This window comes from Battus philenor, unplaced genomic scaffold (genome assembly GCF_028537555.1).
Source record: "Battus philenor isolate CCGP_79_NKW_IND1 unplaced genomic scaffold, ilBatPhil1.0.hap1 SCAF_9, whole genome shotgun sequence".
Classification (NCBI taxonomy): Eukaryota; Metazoa; Arthropoda; class Insecta; order Lepidoptera; family Papilionidae; genus Battus; species Battus philenor.
The window spans coordinates 14,193,049-14,209,791 of record NW_027181759.1 but is presented as its reverse complement, the minus strand read 5'-3'; the positions used below and the strand labels follow the sequence as shown (position 1 = coordinate 14,209,791).

At 32.2% G+C, this 16,743-nt stretch overlaps 1 protein-coding gene across 1 annotated transcript in view; it reads left to right on the top strand.

Moving 5' to 3' along the window:
- The first annotated feature begins 15,120 nt into the window (after window positions 1–15,120).
- Cht7 (chitinase 7) overlaps window positions 15,121–16,743 on the top strand; it is a 124,825-nt gene continuing 123,202 nt past the window's right edge. Inside the window, exon 1 of the mRNA XM_068776147.1 lies at window positions 15,121–15,361. Within this exon, the coding sequence (XP_068632248.1) occupies window positions 15,359–15,361 (3 nt within the window). The 5' untranslated portion in view covers window positions 15,121–15,358. The remainder of the gene's footprint in view (window positions 15,362–16,743) is intronic.

Below are 16,743 nucleotides of genomic sequence, written 5' to 3'. Positions count from 1 at the left end.
TTTCTTTCAAGGAAGTAGTAGCACCGATATTTCATAAACTCAAAGTCATGACAAATGCTAATAATCATACCGACAAAATAAAACAAACGTATTCACTATCAATAAATCTTTGATAGCGTAATAATTTTCCAATTATTACTAATCATTATCAATCCAAAATTGCGTCAGGATATACGCCAATTATAAAGCGACAAGTGTAACTTGCCGACATTCTTGTATGTCGCGACCTTGTATAATAACCTTGTTAGTACGTTAATATAATGCAGTTATAAGATAAATAGATTTATCATCTAATATATAAAATTCTCGTGTCACGGTGTTCGAACTTGAACTCCTCTGAAACGGCTTGACTAATTTTTACCAAATTTAATATGCGTATTCAGTAGGTCTGAGAATCGGCTACTATCTATTTTCTATAGCCCTAAGTGATAAAGTTTGTTCACACTTAAAAAAAAAAAATTATTTTTTTAACCAAAATTTTTGTTTTAATTTTTTTATGATACAGCATACAAGAATACATACAACCATAAATTTTCACCCCTCTACGATCAACCCTTATTTTTTATTTGTAAATTAAAATATCATTTTTTTTATGCAAAACAACGTTTGCGGGATCAGCTAGTATTATATAAAATCCACCGAGAAGCTGCATACGTATTTTTTGTTGTCAATTAAAGGTAACGAAATTAAACTACTATATACAGGATGATCCATTACAAGCGTAAAAGCTTTAAAACGGTATATAGTTCATTTGTATAATGTATAATAAACCATTCTTATTTTCTTCTGACTTCCTGCGACCTCAATTATATCGTTGTTCCACCTAGTGGAGGGCCTATCCACGCAAAGTCTACCCCCACTCGTGGTCCCTCCAAAACATTTCAATCCCAAAGTTCATCGGCTATGTTGCATATTACCAAAAACGGTGGTTTCAGAAATAATAAATAATAATTTAATAAGACAAATCCTAAACTCAATTTTCTTATATATTAAAATTAATTATTGTTTACTTTAAGTCCCTAAAGACTTTGTACTATCATAGTTGTTAGACTGTCGCATTCCAGTAAAAAATAATCATAAAAAATCCTTTCTTCTATCGAACAACAAGACGTACCAGTACAAAAATAAAAAAAATCAACTGTCGTTTGTTTCATTGGACAACAAGACATAGCAGCCAAAAAATCATAAAAAATCAACCATCCTTTCTTCTATCGAACAACAAGAGGTACCATTAAAAAAATTAAAAAAAATCAACCATCGTTTGTTTCATTGGACAACAAGACGTAGCAGTCAAAAAATCATAAAAAATCAACCATCCTTTCTTCCATCAGACAACAAGACGTACGGATTCACGACATCTGTACACGGTTAAAATTACTTCTACTCGCACTAAACGTTTTGGTAATACTTATATAGTACGAACAGCCAAGGAACGAAACAATCTACCCAATTCATTTTTAATAATACATAACATATAACTTAAAAGTCTTTAAGAAAAGAGTGAATTGGATTCTTCTGGGCACACATGTATCATCGTAAACCTCGTCATCGCTTAAGTTCAGGCTATACAGAAGTAAAATGCTTTACCTAAAAAGGATAAAAAACCTGCATTAAAAACTATTTGTAAGAAAATGCGTACAGGTATGCAATCAATTGTTGTTTGAATTAACAAGTGCATGTATTCCAATGTTACGATGTACAGTCGTGCACAGAAGTGCACGAAAATGTCATCAAGTCATGTGACACGTCATGATGCTTTTCAATTATTATTCATTTTGTATTGTCGTTGTAGTCATCTTGTGAAGTGATGTAGCTATTATTTTTGTATATATTTTTGTACATATGCGCCAGTCACTGTATTATTCTGCCAGATTATGTTAGAAAGACTAGGACGACTTTGAAATAGATTGCTAGTACCGTCATCAAACCTTATCAAAACTTGCAAGAATTAATGAAGAAGAATTATTAAGGATGCTTCTAACTGTGATTACGTATTTAAAATGTTATTCTAGACCTGACCCACAATTATTATATTATTCAAATTAGCTTCCACGCACTATTTTGGCTTAATAATCTTATATAAAATGTAGTAACCAAGACATGATAAATATATGAAATGAAAATAAATTTAAAAAGTTAAGATCCTTCACGAATCAGTGTACGCATATATAATAAAGTTTTACAAAATATCTTAGACCTTTCGTTTCTTCGTTATAACTCTAGAGTTGCATTCAGGAGTTTTTAGTTGATCGAAATATGTTGAACTTGGTTTGTTGAATCATTTATATGAATTATATTAAACATACACATGAAAAATTGTTAAATTTCATTTAAAAGAGCAATTGTTGAATTTCTGGACGGCTGGTAGCTGATCAGCGTTCCGAGCCGGTGGTAGCTTACTACTTATAGCGTTAAAATAATCGACAATTCAAAAGCCGATGTTAATGCCTAATTGAATAAAGAAGTATTAAATTAAATTTAACCACCTAATTATGGTATTATTGATCCGTTGATCTAATTCGGTGTTTTTTAATAGCCATATATATATATATATACACATATATACTGGACTTCGGTTATAGAAGACTTTAGAAGAAGAATTTCTATACAAGGGTAATTATAAATATGAGTAAAACTTAGAAAACTCTTTGCGAATAAAAGAGATACACATTTATCACTTTAAAGTTTTTAAACCACAACAATTCACCCTATGTATAATTTAAATGATTCTATCGATAAATCAGCTGGGTAATTATGTCGTATAAATACCGCACTGTTTGAGGATGAAGGTTTTTGACCAATGCGTGTTGTGGATGACCACGTAGGGGTTTTGATACGTGGTCACTAACGATGAGCCTTATATAAAGGCTTGAGGTCACTATGAGAGTAAAGGAGACGAGAAGATACACGAGGATACCCGCAGAAGAATCAAGTTCACCGATGTAGGTTGAAGAATTGGATGTATGAAGTGGCAGCGATCGAAGCACAACACTCGTCCAACTATTGGGGGTCGAAAGGTTTTCGAGTGGCAATTTCAAGCCAGTAGACGCGGCGTGGGTAGTGGGTAGGTCCCTTAGTAGGTGGATCAGGGATTTAGTTAAGCTGAAGAGATGTCGCTATATGCGGGCAGCGCAGAACAGGTCATCGTGGGTACCTTTAAAGGAGGCTATGCCTTTCAGTGGGTGTCTATCTGCTGAAAAGAAATAATTATGTGGTATTATCCGTTAGTTACTGAAACTAAAATATATTTTTTTAAATATACGACAGAACAACCAAAAAGTTTTCCATTGCCTAAGATTTGAAATATTGTAATGAGGTTGTCAACTTAAAGGGCTCAGGCATGATTTATGTAAAACAAAATGATCATTTCGCAAAACAACGTGATTTCTAAAACTGAACAGAGATTGTTTTGGTATTTTAATATGGTATCGCACGGCATTTACTGGTACTTTCTAATGTCATCGGCTATTGCCTTTTATACGTTCTCTCTAGGACTTTCAGGATTTTAAATTGCGAATTAGAGTCCTAAAAATTTTGCCTGATTATTACTGCCTGTACCTTCTTTTTTAAATGGTTTAAAAATTCCTAGTCAAACTTTTTAAGAATACTGTAAACTTCTACCAAGATTGTTAAACTTGAAATCGAATTTGTCAACCAATCTCACGCCTCACGAAAAACTTTGACTTTTCCTCGTTGTCATCTTAAGAATTGCTCAAATACATCTATACACCTAACAAAAGACCTGGAGAGATTTAAAATCGATATAAAAATATTATTGAAAAAAGTATATTATTCTATCCGAGAATACTATACTGATTTTAATGCGTTGAATTAAATGTTGTTGATGCTCACTCAGGAAGCTAATTATTGTCGCGCACTCTTTATAAAACTATATTTGTAAATAGCAACTGTTGAGTTTCTCGCCGGCTCCCAGCAGAACAGCCTTCATGGCTTGCTACAGTGATAACAATGTTGACTTTTTATGTTGATTGACAATCCGTAAGTACCTGTAATAGCCTATTAATATAAATAATATTTTGATTTTCATAAAGCAGCTTAAATGAAAATTGGTTTGGACTATATACCTAAGTAAGCCGTGTATCCTCAAGATAAACATGAAGTGACCAAGAAAATAAAACCTAGTGCCGTATTATAATGGCAGAAGAAAAAGAATCGGGTAGAGATTGAGCGACGTGGAGCACAAATCCAACTTTAAAGTTGTCTGTGAATGCCTTAACTACAGAAGACTGGATCAAATGTTTATGTAAGTAATACTTAACATCATATAATTAAGGTTCGATGTCACTGTAGATAGTCATTTTGATCCTTAAAATTAGGTCAGGTATATTAAAAAATAATTAACCGTAGTTAAATAGTTTTGTTAAGGTACTTTAAGCGTAACTTTAAATATATACTGTGAAATAAGAAAAAGTTTAATTTTGAATGTAGAATATAAAAGAAAGACGATGTGTGAAAGAAGATTAGACGGTTAAGAATGAAAGATATTGTGAAAGATGTGAGGAAAGAAAAGAGAAAGAGAGATATAAAAATTAATTAAAATATATTTATACACGCATTGTAACATCTCTGACCAAAGCTGGAGGAACGAGTAACGAGCTGGAGAGGATATAAAAAAGATCGAAGTATTCATGTTACGTTTAAACAATTGTTCCGTGTATCGAGATTTAAAATAATTGTTTCAACAATTCGCAACAGCAACGTATTAAGGTCAATTGCAAAATGTACCAAGTCTTGGTGAAAGTAGTTTTTACTTACCATCGAATGATCACCTACCCTGCCCCCCGCATTCATGGAACAGAGTACTCTATCGGTGTAAATATTATCGAGTTCGCAGATCTTTTTATAATGGTCGTATAACATATCGAATAGCTTTAGTGAAGTAAAGCTATGTGCCTTTTGCAACGATAATTTTCTAGGTGCTAAATATAAACAGATTTGTGTAGGAAATACTTTGTCTTATATATTATTTCTAAATGCATTTGGTTTTATAATACATGTATCATATAATCTGGATACACGACGTTTTTTTGAAGGTTTTTTTTTAAGTCACCTTGTCGCTTTTCCAATGAATAAACTTTTATTGTATATATATGGTCTATTAACCAGCTTGTGCATATATATTATAATTATTTAATAATAAAGATTTCTAGTCGTAAACATCTATGTAAAATAACATATTAATTACTCCCAGTGAAACTGGCCATAATTAATTATCGTCGATAAATAATTAATTATAAAATAAATCTCTTTTAAATGTTATGCATAATATCAACGAACTCACAAGTGAACTTGCATAACCGTTGTACCGAAATTTCGAATTAAGAACAGGTGTTGTTTTTTTTTCTTTCAGTAATATCAAAATTAATTTAGGACAAGTTCTATTACGTAACAGTCGAGGTTTTTAACCTTTTAGCTGACGAAAGCGCATACGTTACGCCGTTTTTCTGAGCAAATAAATTAAAAATGTTTTTGCAATAACATGTTTACTTTAGTATGTATTTAAAATTACATGAACTTCAATACGATGATATTGCTTGTGGTTAAGGCTGGTGATGACTGCTGTTGGGTCCGTGAGGTAGATTGACAACCTTCCTGGTAGATGATGATGGGTAGGTTCCCATGTAGTAGGACCAATGAGATAGCCAAGGTCACAGGAATTAGTTGGATGTGAGCATAAGAACGGTCATCAGGGAAATCTGAAAGAAGGACATATGCCTTACTTGGACATTATCTTTTTTATTATTAGAATCTGTATGCCTCATACTTTAACTTCCGTGACTTTTTTACATTTACGTTCAATATCTCCGATTTTTTCGCACGCTTTATTATAATAGAAAAATATTCTTTGAACTATTTATTTATTTATTGATTAAGCACAAGCTGAGGTTCTTTCTCGATGGTTTTTGCTTTTGGTCATTTCATTGAACTTCCAGGAAATCTTACAGCTTAGTGAAGTTCTGATTCAAAAGAAAATATGATAAAATGTCGCTAATAAAAATGACTCTCTGTGGTTGGTACTAATCGGTGTAACATAACTCCTGAAGATGCCCCGTAGAGGGGTGAAACACGTGTTGAGTGGTTTAACGGTGGCAGTTGTGTAATTCGCATTTGAAATTCAAATCGGCTGGCGGGCGGTGCACTTTGTTGCACGACTACGACTGTGCGGAAGTTGCTAAATATTGGTCCTTTTCTTACTTAGGATGGACTTCCGCAAAGTGACGCCTGATTCGATTAAAAATAAAAATGTCAGCTCGAGTCGAAGCTCGAAGTCTACTTAAAAAGTAGATTTCGAGCTTCGACATAGACCTCCATCTTAGATGTGCAATAGGACTGGTGGATAATAGTCGTATATTCAAGTTTCAATATAATTTAAAAAAAACAGCCAGAAGGAAATGATGAAAAAGAGTTGATGTATGAATGATAATAGAGAAAAGGAATGAAAGATTATGTGGGTGGAAAAAAAGAGAAACGAGTGAGCAAAATTGAGAAGGACGAAGAAAGAGCGAGTAAATAAAAATAGAAAGTGAATAAATTATTTGAAAAAATGTCCCTGCTTACCCAAAACAGGGGAATCTACGAGAGGCCCCTGATAACTGTGCCCCAGTTATGAGTTATTTAAGATGAAAAAGGTTTTAATAAAATCACCTGTTTACCTTGCAGGACATTCTTCGCTACGTTGGTCGATTCGTAGTCTCTACTGACAAATTTTTAGGCTCCAGCCACCGTATGTTCTGTGTACTAAGTTATCTGCCATGTCCAGTAGCATAGTTACTAAATATCAGCCTTAGGAGCCTATAAGGCTCGATTACCTTTCACTATTTATCGCTATAAATGCCAACGACCAAAACAGCAAAAGTAAAACAGTATTAAATTGATAATTATTGTACATATAAGGTTAACTTACGAAACGCTCAATCATAAAAGAGACGTTGAAAAGTGAAAGTGAAATTACTTTCGTCAGATTCGTCAGGTACTTACTCCGAAAACGGCGTGAAGCATTCCTGACATAACTGTTATATGAAGAATGTATCTAGTTCTTTATAAACAGGAGTACATACATAATGATTTATATTTATAAAAATTTCGAAACGTAGATTATTTATTTGCTTTTAACATTACTGTACTTCAAGGGTTTAAATTATTAATGTAAACACGATTCAAACATCAAGCTTTACATGTTATATGAGGCGTATATAATCAAAAGCATTTAAATCGACTTGGGCAGATTTTTCACAAAACTAAGCAACTTACAACTATGGATATAGCTGATATTGATTCTAAAATATGTTTTTGAAAGGAATTTTTGACGTATTAATAATAAAGCTGGTTTTTAACCCCCCTCCCTTTTTCCCTTACACCCCTAGCTTATTGGAGAAAAGGGTGCATATACTTTTTTTATAAATTTTTTAACGTGTTTTTTATTTTTAGTCTCTTCTTCCAGTCTTCACATAATCGTTCATTCACTCTTCTAGCATAATGTTACACTCTCATTCACTCTTAATTTTCCTTCTTTGCATCGCTTTTCATTCTCTCCTCAATTAACATAGTCTAGTTCTATCTGTAACAATGTATCACAGTCCATTCTTATTATATTTGAGTTTCAGTTATTTGTTTGTATCACAAATTTACATTTATTACAGTTTATAATTCTTTGGTTTTTCTTTATTCCATTATTTTTTATTAGATTTCTGTTTTATTAATTTATTTTGTTACTTTTAATGCTCTTCTAATTTTTTATTCTTGTTTAATTTGCTTACCTGACCCTATTTTTATTTTCAATTTTTTATTTTATTCCCTACGATTACATTCACGATCATTCTTCTGCAGTAATTGAGGAAGGATGCTCTGCCACTATATATTAGATATTGAATGATTTAAGGAATTATTCACAAGTTTATTTACGTTAAGGTTGCCATTCCCAAGTGAAATTTGATACTATGTGGATTTAGCTTCTTCGATCCTGTACGACCCTTAAACAGGTTGATTGATTATAGGCTTAAAAGTTTTAAGTCACTTTATTTGAAAGACTTCAAACTATAAGGATGGCTGTAGTGTAAAAGCTAAAGGGGGAAGGTATAGCTCATTTGATTTTATAATAATTATTTACGATACACCATATAGAAAAATCAATGATTTTAGAAATGTTAAATGTCTGAAATTATAAAAGCATTTTCAAAATTTGGATTACACCGTTGCCTACCCAAAAATGTTAATGACTAAGTCCATACTTCGCAGACGGGTTGGCGATCGCAGTTTGGTATTATAGAACGCAGAAGACGCTGGTGCCCATTCCCTGAAAACTTGTTCGTGAATAGCGACAATCCTTTATAATTAATAAACAAAGTGTGAATTACATAAGGTTGTGTTTCAGTAATCGAACTCGCGACGTTCGATCGCAAGTGCTCAGGGCGCAAGCGCTCTGGGATTACTCAATACTAAATCTACTAAAAACTAAATACTATTACTAATACTATTGTGTCTACAGAAAAACTATATAACATATCTATAGTTATATTTCTATAGCTATATGTTTAATTTTCACTTTCTTTAATGCACATAAATTTCTTATCTAAGGACTCTCTCGAGCGATGGTAAAGACCCAGTTATACTAATGATACAGTTACAACGATGAAAGTAGAAAAGAAAATAAATGTATGTCAACGTGTATCTAAGTATAATAAATCTTTTTGGCACAGATGTGTACACAATGATTGTTTATAAGTGTAAAAGTTTTAAATGGATGTATGTATCTCTATCCAAAAAATAATGGTTTAAGAAATATTAGATAATATAATAATAAAAAGTGTTTTGATATTTGAATTAAGAATTCGAAGAAGAATATTAAAATTAATTATTATTTACCACCCCGTTCTATAGACAATACCGTAAGAATTTACAGGCCAGTCACTTTTCAATAAAAAAATATTAATTTTGAATAGATATAAACGCTTTGAAAGCCTTTAGCTGAAAAATGAGCTTTACATTTATGTCTTTTATGCTTTTACTCCATATACAACAAGTTTACCTGGCAGAAATGTATAGATATTTAAAAGAAATATGTATACGTATAAACAAATTGATAGATAAATTAAAAATATTGCTCAGAGAGGACAGCAAGGAAATAAAATATAATTGCGATGTGAATAAGACATATATAGCGGCTTTGCTCACACGTTCGTCGATAATCACACAGGGTGAAAGGAAACGCGTTAAATTTTTAGCTTTGACAAAAGATTGATTAATAATCGACTGAATATTCTTGATATTTTTGTAAAAGATATTTCATTTTTACGCACATTTAATTATCTAGACCATTTAATTGTTGAAATTAGATTATTGTAAAATACGTAATTTTAAAACGTCCGATTGTTAAATGTAATTATAAAGGGAGGAATAATATAACTTGAAGGTTTTTGAGCAGTTACCACGAGCCTATAAGGAGTCAGTTACCAACTAAGTGGCAAGTAAAGGCTTAATATGTCGCAAGAAGTCGTTGGATGTGAATGCACCAATTATTGTGATGAACTTTGAGAGGTACATATGCCTTGCTGTATATATTGCTTGCTTGTCAGTCTTTGCTTTGTTTATATTGGAAGGATATTGTAATCACTAATTTAATGTTATATGTAGTGTATGTATGTAATATGAGAGTTGCAGACGTCAAGCTTTTTATAATTTTTTTTTTAAACGGCCTTCGTCTTTTTAACAAAATATTTTTAAGTTTTTTCATTGTACTATTCACGTTCCAATTTTCTTTCTTCTCAATGCCATTTAATATTTTATCTTTTATTGTTCAAAAAATATTTTATTTCTTTAATTTTTTCCTAATCCTATCATTCCTCGCCTCACTTTCGTCGTCTTCCCATCAATATACCAGAGGCTTACATTTTGTTCTATTTTGCTTAATTTTTATTTCTCTCTTGCGATTTTTCGTACATTTCATTCTTTTATAAACTATTTTTTTATATTTTCTCACTACTTTCATAATAGATATAAGTATGTATTTTGACTAGAGTATTATAACTTTTCTTTGCCTGTTTGTTTCTTTTTATCGTCTGTCCTCTGACCCTTCTACAGTATTCTAGAAAGGTATCGCGACTCGCCCCGTTGTTCATAAGTGATGCGATGTTCCTTTTTCGACCGCCAAGTACGAGACAACCGGTGATAAGGTGCGCCATGATCTGGTCTCGTGGGACTCTCCTTGAATTTAGATCTATGCCGGTAATCGGCGAATATGCTGTGTTCTATGAACGTTTGGACTAGAACCGAGTCCAGTTCTTACCAGCGAAGCACTAAGTAGGTAGAGACCGCGTTCGGGAGAACATCCGCGTCAACGAAGCCGTCGTATCATCCACATACATCGTATAAAATACTAATGCGACTATTTCTCCGAATTACATATTAGTGTTACAAAAAATGTTTTATTTTGTTAGTAAATTAAATATACTGTACACAGGGTGTTTTAATAGGTGTATAATATCATCATTTCAAATGTAAGACATCCAGTCCTGGACATAGACTTCCCTAAAAGATCTCCAATAAGACCGGTTGGAAACGGTCCGTATTACGAAGTCATTAATGACGTTCTCTTTCTCCCTGTGGTTTGTCGTCTCCATTCTAGAACCTTAAGAGTCCTGTGGATACCTTCTCTGTGCACTTTTTGCATGCCCACTGCTTCTAAACTAACTAAAATATGTGTATACTCTGCAAAATTTTAACATGATTAAAAGTTTGTTTTTAATTAACAAAAAGTTTAAGAATAATGCCTTTAAAAAGATTAATACTTTTTAGATGTATATTAACAAAGAAAATTTATAATCCCGGGATAAAGTTACCTGTTTATGAAGGCTGGGGTTTCGTAAAATTAAATATCCCTCATAAAAAAGTCGAGGTAAAAAGGGCGCTAATATTACGATCCCTTTTCATTAAACAGAGCTTTAGCAGGTATGAAAGCTCATATGAATTATTACAGGTTTAATATAATTTACATAAAATTATACTAATTAACTTAACGGTTACATTCAACTTGCCGCTGTTATAACGGGTGAAGTAAAAAGTGCCTTCTCATTTTGTATGAAATTTATAAATATATTTCATTTACAAGTTTATTTACTTCTAATAAAAGTACACATGTGAAATTTTTCGATGAATTTTGACATATTTACGCCATGCGGTAGCAATAGAAATTTCAAGACTTCATTTTAATAATTATAAATAATAAAAAAGCAGTAAGCAATTTTGGTAGTCTGAAATTACCTAAATAATTTTGACGATACCGTGTAGTGCGAGATCGAGTTAGAAATGAGTTCCGCAGAAGAACAAACATCACCGAGGTAGATCGAAAAATTGTTTGTCTAAAGTGGCAGAAAGCGGGGAATATCGCTCGTGTAACTGACGGCCACTTGGGTCGAAAGGTTTTCGAGTGGTGACTACAAGCGAGTAGATGCGGCGTGGTTAGACTGCCACTATGTATATCAACGACATAGTTCATAGCTCGAGGGAATTCGTTGCATGTGGACAACGTGATTAACAGCATATATTAGTTACTCTACTAATAAGACCGGTCGTGGTGATCTTTGGTAGAGGCGTATATCAATCCATGGGAGCCTTTCATCTGATGATTCGCTTTAAGTCATGATGATGTATCTTATACTTAAATTATCTCAGTATCGACACAAATAGCAAACATAAAACAGCTTGACTGTACTGATTTACATCGTAAAATAAATTTATTTTTATTATTACTATCATAATGAAATATTAACGAAATTATTAAAATTGTAATAGTAAAAATGAAGCATACATTTTTTAACACGGCAGACATCTTTTATATTCTATCCTTATTTAATTTTTTTATCTATACGATACCTAATTATTACTTATTTAATGTTTACCTAGATTGCTTATTGCTAAATGTTAATCAATTTATAATTTTATTTACAACAAATAGGTGCGTGTAGGCTTTAGGTCACTCAGAGAGCAATGGAGATGAAAGGAGAAATGAGGACATACGAAAAAGAACCGTAGCTAGAAGAATTGCTTGTCCGAATTGGCAAGTTGGCGGGGTACAAAGCTCGTGCATCCGATGGCTGTGGGGCCGAATGGTTCTGGGGATCAGGAGCCGGTAGACGCGGCATGAGTAGACCCTCCATCAGGTTGAACGACAACATAGTCAAGTTGGTTGAATTGAGCGTCCAAAGGCTGAAAAGAATAAAAAGGAGCTGACATTGTGACAAATGTTATTTTTTTACGTTGCTAATATTTTTTTTAAATGAAAAATAAATTGTTATCTTAGTTTATGTGCGTGTTATCTATAATACAATAAATACATTTAAAAAACTTTTATTTTAAACGGTTTTTTGATACCCATATTGTGGTGGTTGTGGAAAAATGTCCGCCATATTAGAACGGCGTCTATCTTGAATTTTAAATTTTGACATAATCATCGTGTTTTACTAGTGTAGCTCTTTTATTTGATACCCATATTGAGGGGGTTAAGGAAAAATATGTAATCCGCCATTTTGTATCGGCGGCCATCTTAGATTTATAATGTTATTGATTTTATAATATTGTATTGTCATCTAAATTAAATGTGTGTACCAAATTTCAGATCAATCGGACAACGGGAAGGTGCTTAAATTTCAATTTCTAATTTTGACCCAAATAAACAAATTCCGTACGGGTCGAAGTAAATAAAACCATTTAAAAATATGGAATTTGGCAGATAGTTATACCAAACTTCTTTCTCTGTTATCTAATATGTACAATTTAAAAAAAATGATCTTTTCAAGCATAGATGTTGTAAGAAACACTCAAGTATATATATAACAAGTATATATACTTAAAATATATGCATTTCGTGACATTCTAAGTAATTCTAAGTAACAACTTACGCACTAATAACTAACAAGTATAAATCCCAGCAGTTAGCGCATGCAACATTATCTTTAGATCTGAAAAGATTGAAACATAATAGAGTAAAATAAATTATAATTCTTAATTTTATAACAATACATACAAATATCTACTGCCTATTGTATTATACGATTTTATTTAACAATTACCATAAACGCTATGGGAATAATTTTATAGATAAAAACAATGCAACACAAAACATATACCAGGTCATTCGGAAAGTTGATTAAAAACCGTTTTATTGTAAGTTTTAATAGGAACACCGGAGAGTTTCTTCATTTCAGAAATTCTCATATTTTTACTAGTGTTGTGAATCTATTGTATTTATTATACATAATAGCAAAAAAACTTAAATTTGAATCGAATTTTAGATAGACATGTATATAATAGAGGCATTTAGACGAGCAATTCTTTGATTTACGTCGGTGATCCTTGTTATTCTTGCTTCTAATTTTAGCTTAGCCTTCTTTATAGCTCTCAGTGACCTTTAGCTTTCTGATGAGACCCGTTATCAAATCACATCATACACCCGTCATCACCTGCAACACACATCGTTCAAAGACCATCCTTTTCAGACAATGCAGACTTTTAAACAAGAAGAGGTTTCGTAGTATTCCGAACGAAAGAAATTATTAGAAGGTGTTATGTTCGAATATAAAAAGGTTCTCTAAAACTATGTTATAATGAAAATTTGTTGTCATCACCGAAATTATGTTATTTTTGTCGCTAAAACTGACATCAATTTTTGAAAACACTAGGCTATTTCAACGTCATATAATATATATGTATTCGTTTAGTTGTCTGGTTATCATTAATGTCATTAAAAGGAAAAGCAATAGTCTATGTGTCCAACTCGATCTTAATAGATCAGACGATGAAGATTGATCTCCCTCGACATAAGTTTTTAAAAAATATTATAAGCTTGAAAACTTACAAACGTTACACGAGGTAACAATATAGATAGCTTCCAATAGTAGACCCTCTGTCAAACAAAACTGTACAATCTTTACAGTAAATAATATACTTTTTAGTTAAGACTCATATTAATTATTATGCCAGTTAAACGTTATATTTCTCATTGTATATATACATGTAAAATACTGCGGTAGAGGGTTTTGAATATAGACATAGTTTTAACGGAATCAAGCAATAGACAACTCTGTTTGTATATTATAATCATTAAAAACCTTAAATTTAAGTATTGTATGTAAATTTCTTTTGTTCAGATATACAATCTGATGAGTTATCGCATATATATTTCAGAAAATACATAAATTAATAGCAAAACTCGTAACAACACTGTTCGAAACCAATTCGGATAGGTAGCGTTCAGAAAGCTTCGAAACTTCTTTACTTTCAAAATACCGCAATGTCTGAAGACGAAGACCTTTGACCAATGCGTGTTACCGGTGATGACTTAAGATTCTGAGACGTGGTAATTTACGATAAGCCTTATGAGAAGGCTAGATTAAAGAATAATAGGGAGTGCTATGCATAAATGAGGATATTCGTAAAAAAACCAAAATCACCGATCTAGCTTGAAGAATTGCTCGTTCTAAGTAGCAGTGATCAGGGCACATCGCTCGTGAAATCGACAGTTCAACCACAAAGGTTGAAAGGTTTTCGAGCAGCTACCACGAACCGGTAGACTCGGCATGGGTAGGCCTCCTTTTAGGTAGACCGATGACGTAATAAAAGTCGTGTTAGATCACTGGATACGGAAAGCTCAAGATTAATTACCGTGGAGGTCTTTGGGGAAGTTTTATGTCTTGCAGAAGTGTAAGATGTGGTCGTAAAGCTCTTTCAAAAAAAAAATTTGGAAGGTTTTTTTGGTGACGACAGTACACCAAATAAAGCTCATATATTTATGGTATTCAAAAATATCGTAAGTTACAATTCGTTATATTAGTCAAAATCTAAAAAATAAGTTGAAGTAAACTTTATTAGTTTGACAACGAACCATGGTATTATGGATGTCAAGTGTAGAACGTACACATTGTTGTATATGAAAATTAAATCATTTGCAATATGTCATTACTTTCGTTCTTAATTCTTATTAAAATTCACGTCAAAGTATCAAGACAGTTAGGTCGGTCGATCGACGCGTACGCACACCTCTTGAATCGGCAACGACGGGGGCGAAACGTCGCACTTTCGGCCGAATATTCAGTCCACAAGCGTCTCTCCACCGCGACAGACGACAGGACAGACATTGTTTTAATATAGGGAGCGACAAAATTTCATCGATATCTCGAATAGTTTGTACGACGTGGTGAGATTATTCAATTTACATTGATCTGGTGCGTTCTGTTTCTGTGAGCGACTGTACTTGTTGTGCGGTACTTTGGTGCGAGTTCAGTGCTGTAGGAGTTTAATTATTATCGTTGCGAGTGTACTACGTTTTTAGGTGTAAACGGAGAAAATGGTGAGTCCCACAAAATTAAAAAAATATATATTAACGAGTAATTTTTTTATTTATTTATAAGTAAATTTTTTTACCTTTAAACTTTAATAAAATATATAAATAACAAAGAATAATATCCACATATCGAGCCTGTACAAGTTATGCAACATTGAAATTATTCAAAAATTATTAGTTTCCTCAAAATATCTAACTTGTGGTCGTCCTTGTATAAATGCGGATATCGATTTTATTCAAATAATAGCACACGATCGAATAAAATAATCGTTTCATACTGGCTGGTTGATAAAATAATACTTATCGAGTATTGTTAATCATCTAAACAAATATTTTTTTTTATTTTTAAGCAATACTTATTGGTATTTATTAGCAACCTTGATTAGTTTTTTGTTTGTGAATATTACGAGTTAAGTTCTAAAAATATATTTCGACATTGAAAGCGTTTGTTGTTCTTTTTTGAGTGAACTTTGTTTTAAATCGATTAAAATCAGTTACCAGTAAATAAATTTAAAAATATGTTCTTTATTTAAATACATTAATTAAAATCACATTTACTTAATATTATTAATGTAATATTAAAATAAAGTATTTATTAATTTTTGTTTTGGAAATATACGTGAGTATGAGACGTACGATTAAGTGTTTCTATTTTAAAAATATATAATATTCAATAACTTTATTTATTTCAACAATACTAGCACTAATAAGTGAAACAAAAGTTATGATAATATTTTTAATAAAAATATATCTCGTACTTGAAAACACGTACGCGTTGAAGTCTTTTGTATGGATGTACTTAGCGTCAACATTGCTTAGATATCTTAAATTTGAATTTAGATTTTCTATGTTCTCAATTCAAAAATCCAATTCGGAATCCGGCACCGGCGTCCGACTTAAAGAGCTTCGGGCTAGCGCTGACAATGAACAAAAACACAGTTTCACTTAGAGAAAGTGGCAAACAAACGTCTGCTAGAAATCGCAACCGTATACGCGGCCAGAGATCATAGTGAAAGAACAATGCATTGGAATTTATACCTTATCGTATTATAGTAATAACAGTTATTTTACATGTCCATAAACATCGAGCAGAACTAATTATTAAAAAAAAATAATCGCATTGTGTACAGCATTATAAGTAATTCTCGTTTGCAAGAAGGCCTCGTGTCCTAATTTGTAAGTCGATAATATATAAAAAAGAATATAAAAAATATATAAATCATTCGAAAGTTAGTAACCAATAAATTTAAAACAGCTTGCCAATGCCTGTTACATCAAAATCCCACGACGACCTTCACCGAGTTCCATTTTAATTATAGCTCTGATTATCATATTTTCGAAGGCATATTTTGAGAGGCAGCTAATTTCTTGGGCAATTGTAACATGCA